Source organism: Clarias gariepinus, chromosome 2, assembly GCF_024256425.1.
Source record: "Clarias gariepinus isolate MV-2021 ecotype Netherlands chromosome 2, CGAR_prim_01v2, whole genome shotgun sequence".
In the NCBI taxonomy this organism is placed as follows: Eukaryota; Metazoa; Chordata; class Actinopteri; order Siluriformes; family Clariidae; genus Clarias; species Clarias gariepinus.
The window spans coordinates 22780870-22788222 of NC_071101.1; the positions used below are offsets into that span (position 1 = coordinate 22780870).

Sequence of the window (7353 nt, forward strand, 5' to 3'; positions counted from 1 at the left end):
CAGATGGACCAAGTGCCACAATGAGACAGTAACACTTCTCACAGCTGGCACGGACAGAGCACACTAACCCGGCATCTGTGGAACAAAACAGGAATTATGTCCCGAACAATAGAAAATGTATGTTTCAAAACTAATAAATAAATGCCAAGCACCAGGCTGCCACGTCAAACAATGGAGTGAATTAAAAATAGTTGCTTGATGCCATTGTTCTCTGTGCAGTGTCGGGGTTATATGCTTATGCCCGTATGAATGAGTGGAGCTGAGAAGGATCACACAGATGCTCTTGTCTCATACAGTGGTTCATGCATCCAAAACTCACAACCATCCCACTATAATTCTCACACACTGTTTTATGTGGTTGCAGAAGAAGTTTGTAAGGGTAAACTGTTACCAGGAATGTTTATAGAAATGAAATCAGCCATACCATTGACTATAATAAAGCAATATTTCACAAGCAAAAGGTAAAAATTAAGTTATACTTAATATGAGGTCAGTTGTGCTTGACATAGACATAGGTTGCAGATGGAGTTTAACATCCAGTATAACAACACAACTGTGAGTTGCTTTCATACAACAGTTTAAATTCAAAATTCAAATTCAAATTTCATAAACAGGAAATTGGTGTAGACTGAAAAAAAAAAAGTCAGTCATTTATTTATGTATCAACATATTTAAATTAAGGGCAGAATGCCCACTCAAATACAATACATTGCTTGGACAAAAAAAAAAAAAAAAAAAATAACAGACTCTAAGACTTCATTTAATCACCTGCAGCTTTGGTTGAACAGTGGCCAGTTCATGTGTGAAAACGATTTCTCATGCTCCCAGAACCACTTCACTTCATTTCACTTCACAATTTGAGTCCTGGAATATGGCCGCGCAATCAGGGAAGAAAAACTCCATTGGTGTGATACCCTGGTCATTCAGTACATTCAGATCATCAGCTGACTTTATTTTATTGTTACGTAGCGCTGATGAGACCTGAACCATCTGGACCGTAGCCTAGACCTGACCAACTGAAGCAACCCGAGATCATTGCTTGCACTTTGGCCACCATGCATGACGGTTGCCTAACTTCATCTTTATGATTGCTTGCAAATATGATCCTTTTTTTTTACTAATTAGTCTTACTAACAAGTGGTTTTCTTATGGCCACACAGCTGTTTAGTCCCAGTCCTGTGAGTTCTCGTCACATTGTGTGTGTATGGAAAGGCACTTACTTCCTCTATTAAACATAGCTATGGTTTTTACTTTACAACTTCACCAAGTGTTTACGTGATCTCCCGTTCTTAACCCAGTTCCAGTAATTTCACATCTTTATAGTTGTTTTCTATGCTGCCCAATAATTTGACCCTTATAAACCTTACAAACTTTTTTGTCCAGGACATGTATACAAGTTTAACAAATGTAAACAAGGGTAAATAATTGTATGACCATGTTAAACTTATTAATAAAAGTTGCATACATTTACGAACTTTTTAATTTCTTGTAGTAAATTACATAATATATAAAAATACCATGAGGCTCAAACCATTTTTTTAATACCACTGTCAATAGTATAACTGATAGCTCAGACAACAAATAACCAAAAGTTTTGTTTATTTTTAATCTTGTATTGAAAACAGATCCTGAAGAAGCCACACTTAGTGATAGCCTATCAGTTGAACGTCACCCACAGTGACGTATACATTCAAAATTTGACCAGTATACTCCTTTTATTTTTTAACTGACAAGTTCTCTTATCTTAATAGATAGGGTAAGTCAAAATATATCTTTAATTTGTCTGTAGAATTTATTTTTATTAACTTTTAGAAAAGACAAAGAATTAATTTAAAATTAGGATAAAGATCAGATCATAAAGATAATCTCCTTGCTTTGAAATACATTTGGTCCTTCTGCCAACAAGCTTTTGTATTCCCTCATGTTTTAGGCTGAGGTAAAAGCCATAAATGCCCCACTATCCTAACGTCTTTATCAGAAGTGAATTTTCATCCGCAAGGGGCTGCATTAAGGGACCAAACAGGTGAAATTCAGACAGAGCAAGATCAGGACTATATCAGGACTTTCCATTCTATACTCTATAAGCCGTTTACTCTCAAGCTTATAGTGATGAATCTTTGTATTGTCGCCAGTAATGATTCTACTTAAGAAACCTTTACCTTACTTAGAGTATCTGTCTAAATTTTGTTTAAAGATAACCAAACACTTTGGTTTATTCTCTCTGGTTAATTGTTTTGTAACCTGGTACGCCCACAAACCACTAAAAATGTAACATGACGTAACACATTCACACCTCCACAGCAGTGACAAAGGGGACAGTAGCCTTGAAATGAAAGTGCTGATATGATAGTATGGCCAATAAAAGTATATTCAGAAAAATTGCATTGTTTGCTATGTCTGCTGATGATAACTATTACTAATGTTATAAAATAATAATACAGGCAAGTAGAATGATACACATGTGCTTACATGAAATTTAACCACTCCCCAGTGAAACCCCACCCTTCTAATCAGATAGTTTAATCAGAACTAACTGTTTTACAATGGAAATGTTACATTTATTTAATGATATAAATGCAAATGTCAGGTATGCATTTTATTAGAGAATATTTACATTACATCACATTCAGCTGATATGATTATTATTTCTTTTCTTTTTACTAATATATAGTATTTAATACAGTATATTCTGACCATCTAAATAAGGCATTGAATACTAAATATTTTTCTCTCATCTATGTTAAATAACTGAAATAAATAATACTTCTACAATTTATGCTAACATTTGAAGGTTTATTTTACCATTTAAAATTTTTGACAACACATTACAAAATTAACAGTACAGCTGTATTTTAACCAGACGTAGAAAGCAAATGTAAGATAAAAGTTTATATAGAAAAAAGGAGAAGCATCATGAGAAAACATAGCAATGTTATAGAGTTATGAGTGCTCTCACTACCATTATGCACTCAGCCTTTATAGAAGTATTTCATACTGAACACACTATTGTAATGCCTTTATTTTATTAACTGCATATTTATAATAATAACAAAAGTGTCATAAAATCTTTTATTCTTGAAAAATCTTTTACTGGTATTAACAGAAGACTTCATGCACAGTAAGGTGATGAGCCACAGTTAAACCTTTAAATGATGCAAAAGTATTAAATAAGGCTGTACTTCTGTGAATGATGATCCTGGCCAATTTGGATCTCAGAGCCCAGTGCACATGTTCACAAGAACATTCAACAAGTGAATTGACTTATCCTTGAAAAGCGATGGATAACTTGTCACCAACTTGCAGAAGAGATGCAGCTGTCTGTAGGAACTGTACACACAAACATCATTTTCACATTACAGGAACTATAAACTACAACCATCGCCATAACATCACACCTTCAGGGATGTTCAGATTCGGGGGGGGGGGGGGGGGATTTAATTTCGTTTGTTATATTTACTGTTGTCTGTTTTAATGTTATTGTTTTTTTTATATAAATTATTGTTTTACTCTTCCTCTTTGGTTATTTTCTCATGTTATGTAGTTTGTGTAAAGGAAGCTCTCTGAAGGCACAGCTCTGAAAGCTATACTTTGTTATTACGTTTATTGCTTTGCCAATTTTTGGTAGGTAATATGTCTATGTACATATTTTTTGGAGAAAACAGGAGGACCTTGACGAAACCCACACAAACACAGAGAGAACACAGGAAACATTAGAACGAATCGTCATCAACCTCAGGATCAAACGTAGAGTAGATTATATAGGAGTAGTAGTATTTTTACTTCAGAAATTGTTTATATTTTAGCAACTCTCACCAGCTGGCAAACATGGTGAATGGGTTTAACCAGCTCAGCTTTATCAACAGGCCTCTTTCCAACATCTCTTATCTCTAAGACGTTCTAAAGAGGTTTTAGGTTCAGTATTTTCTAAATTAACGCACGAATATATCAATACAAAGTTATAAAGTCATACTCTTGTTTAGTAAACATGCCTGATTCACGGATGTAAAGGAAGTGTTTTAAAAACAAAACATCGCCCCCTGCTGGATAACATTACGGATTTTACCTGCAGAAGCAAAAACCACAACACACACCAAACTATCAGATTGCATTGTATTGTAGTTTTATAAATGTCTTCCTTTTATGTCCTCTCATTGTTTCTCCAAAAACTTAGCAAGGTAGCGGAAAGTCCAAAAAAAAAAAAAAAAGGATGGGGTGATGAAATAAATGAAATTTATGAAAAACAGGTACCCTCCCATCTTTTGGTTTCACTTCCTCTTGTGAAAATATTTAGCATGCCAGTTTTACATCACTGACTTTTATAGTTTAGAAAGAAATATTTCGGTACGTTCAGTTTCGGCTTACAAACTAAGTATCTAACGTAGATTTAAAGTTTCACCGATTTACTGTAAAGACATCATGGTTTAACCCAAGTTCTTCACACAGGTAACTGAATTCTTTTCAGTTGTGCTCGCTTTTTGTTGCAGAACTATGAGAGACTAAGAGGAAAAGAGAACAGACCACTTCCTCCGCCACTGGCAATTATAACTGCGAACACAGAGTACTACATGTCATTGGATTTACAAAGGTATGCTTTAAATGTGTTTTCTTAGCTGTGCAACTAGTTAGAATTTCTTCTCAGTGTAATATATGTATAGCAGTAGGATGTAGTACAGTATTTAATATTTATGACACTTGTGGTGATGATGGATGAAAGTTCAACTTCACAAGAAGAAAAGAGGAAATTTGGACATGCTGTGGCCATGGATTCAGAGACTCAGCTTCTCAACTTGAGGACCGATGATGAAACCACACACCCGCTTAACTCTGAGCAATTAGGAGAGACATCGTTTGACACTGGTCAGTAATGTCTGTTGCGTAGGATGTTGGGTGTCTGACATGTACTGTACTGTACATGATACTCTAATAATTTCATTATTAGGTTAATCACTGTTTCTTGCATGCAGCCGAAGGCACCAGTGCCTCCTGTCTCACTACGGCAGAGCTTCAGCAGCACTGGAGGGCGGTAAAACAAGAGATTAGGTCTGTCAAACTGCTGTTTCAGATCCCATCCACCCGTACTATAGAACACACAACATCCAGATATGTGGTGAGTTAAGGCATGGTTCAAACAGATTAACTGTGCATTATTATCAACACAGTAGAACTCTATCTTTTGTATACAATGTTACATTGGGAGCCAATCACATTATAGGATGACTTGGGGTGAGTGTGCATTTAGCAAAGTAAACCTCATGAAAAATGATATGTGCTCCACAACTAGGAGTTAGGAAATGCTCGATAGACTTGCCATCCACTCCAATGAGAGAAAACCGGTCCAAGGACTGAACTTAATGGACATTAGAAGAGGCTTTGCTGCAAGTATTGTCAGCCCACTAGAATTTGGACTTAAACTAGTTAGCAAAACATCACACGTCATAGAGTACAGCTGTACAGATGGTTACAACAAAATAAGCCATACATGTGGGTAAACTGCTGTTTATATAATTATTATTATTATTATCATTATTAGTTGATAGTCATACTCTATACACTATTGAAATTCTCCAAAAATATTTAGCCCTCAAGATTGAGTTAATAGTTGATGAGTACATTTATTTATTTTTTTATTATTTGATTTTATAATTTAATGCTTTGTAGTAATTTCATCTGTGGGTGTTTGACTTTGTGTGGCACAATGGTTAGCACTGTGAACTTGCACCACCAGGGTCAAGAGTTAGATTTTTGCCTCGGGTCTGTGAGTGTTTGATATTACTTTTACTAATTATAATTAATTGGAGGTCATTTTCTCACTCCTTACTTGTGTTGTGTTTCGAGCTAAGGGTGATTGGATTATTGGTGCTAGAGTGGATGTGGAAGTAGATGTCATTATATAAAGTACATGTACAAAGCCAATGAAATGCAACTGTGCTTCTTCACAGGTGTATCAGATAATACTAATCAGATCAGGCAGTTATGATCGTAAGCATGCTGCCATCGAGCGCCGCTACTCTGATTTCCTCCACTTGCACCATGAGCTTCTTCAGGACTTCAGCGAGGAGCTTGAGGATGTCACCTTGCCCAAGAAGAAGCTGATGGGAAACTTCTGTGAGGAGAACATCGCTGAACGGCGTGTGACTCTCTGTGACTACCTGACTCAGCTGTACTCTTTGCGCTACATCCGCCACTCACCTGCTTTTATAGCATTCTTCACTCACCCTGAGCTGAAGACTGCCTATGACCTGTTGCGTGGAGGCCGCTACTCACACGCCCTGGGGGTTCTGCAAAATGCATTAGTGCTCCAGGAGAAACTGTGCTCTCATGATTCGCCCCTGCTTGTGCAAACACTTTGTGCTCTTTTTGTGTGTCATAGGGACCTGGAGGATTTCCATGCAGCTTTTCAGACTGGACACAGGGCGCTGCCAGCAGTAAGGCGCTATGGACTGCGCAAGTATCGTAGCCCGCTACTGGAGGCCATGGTTGATCTGGGGTATAAATTACAGCGCCCTGTGGCTCAGTTACAAGAAGAACTGATCAGAGTTCAAAACTCCACACATGGATCAGAGACACTAATGTCACTAAAACAGCTTGTGGTGCAAGAGTTTACATGAACCCAAGGTTTTCATTATCCCCCAAATCAATAAAACTTTACTTGAATAAAATGTCTTCAATATATTAAAACTATTGTGGGCCAGGGTGTGATGTCATGCTGTGATTATTATTTGTACATGTTTTAGGATGTTGGCAAGATGATTTTTTTTGTGAGTGATAAAAGCTTTTAAACAAGATGTTATACAATCAGTTTAAGAAGAACAAGTATAAAAACAAAGTTATTCTTAAAATATGTTTGTTTTTGTGATCATAAATTTAATCTAATACTAGATTAAATGGATTTTTCTCATGTCATTCTAAAAATGATATGCATTTTTATTTATTTCTATAACATGATGTACACCATGCTACAAATAACCAGATTCCACCTTTTCCTAGTGTATTTATTTTATTTTTTTGCTAAAATCTAGGCCTAATCTTGGATATCTAGTTATACATCAGATCTTCCTTAATATACCAAAAAGGAGTCAGTTCTAATACATAAGTTAGACATATGTTATTTAAAAAGAGACCATTTGCATTTAGTCCTTGCATCACAAACAGGAAATTTAAATAACATACAAATAAACTTTGGATTGCAAACATAATTCATTACAGAAGTGTGCTTGTATATCAAAGCACTGGTATATCAATTTCACCATAAGAAATAATAGAAGCTCAGATCATTCGTTCCACAACCCAAAAATATTCATATAAAAATAATTAAATATAAAGTAAAAATAAAACAAATTGACCTGCATTTTA

At 35.8% G+C, this 7353-nt stretch overlaps 1 protein-coding gene across 3 annotated transcripts; it reads left to right on the plus strand.

The window, feature by feature from the left end:
- The first annotated feature begins 2004 nt into the window (after positions 1–2004).
- snx20 (sorting nexin 20) lies at positions 2005–6694 on the plus strand. 3 transcript variants are annotated; one of them, XM_053485854.1, is made up of 5 exons: positions 2005–2023; positions 4485–4585; positions 4715–4857; positions 4965–5107; positions 5940–6694. In XM_053485854.1, the coding sequence occupies exons 2-5, from the start codon at positions 4566–4568 to the stop codon at positions 6606–6608; spliced, it is 975 nt and encodes a 324-aa protein (XP_053341829.1). In that variant the 5' UTR covers positions 2005–2023; positions 4485–4565; the 3' UTR covers positions 6609–6694. The 3 variants fall into 3 exon arrangements, with proteins under 3 accessions (XP_053341829.1, XP_053341820.1, XP_053341811.1); XM_053485845.1 differs by lacking the exon at positions 2005–2023 and adding an exon at positions 4287–4341; XM_053485836.1 differs by lacking the exons at positions 2005–2023; positions 4485–4585 and having other exon boundaries at positions 4592–4857.
- The last annotated feature ends 659 nt before the right edge of the window (positions 6695–7353 follow it).

Excerpts from the sequence above, each read along its gene's own strand:
- snx20 (XM_053485836.1), top strand. The coding sequence starts at position 4,686 with ATGACACTTGTGGTGATGATGGATGAAAGTTCAACTTCACAAGAAGAA. Across the intron at positions 4,858-4,964 it reads AGAGACATCGTTTGACACTG|CCGAAGGCACCAGTGCCTCC; the intron begins GTCAGTAATGTC and ends TCTTGCATGCAG. Across the intron at positions 5,108-5,939 it reads ACACAACATCCAGATATGTG|GTGTATCAGATAATACTAAT; the intron begins GTGAGTTAAGGC and ends GCTTCTTCACAG.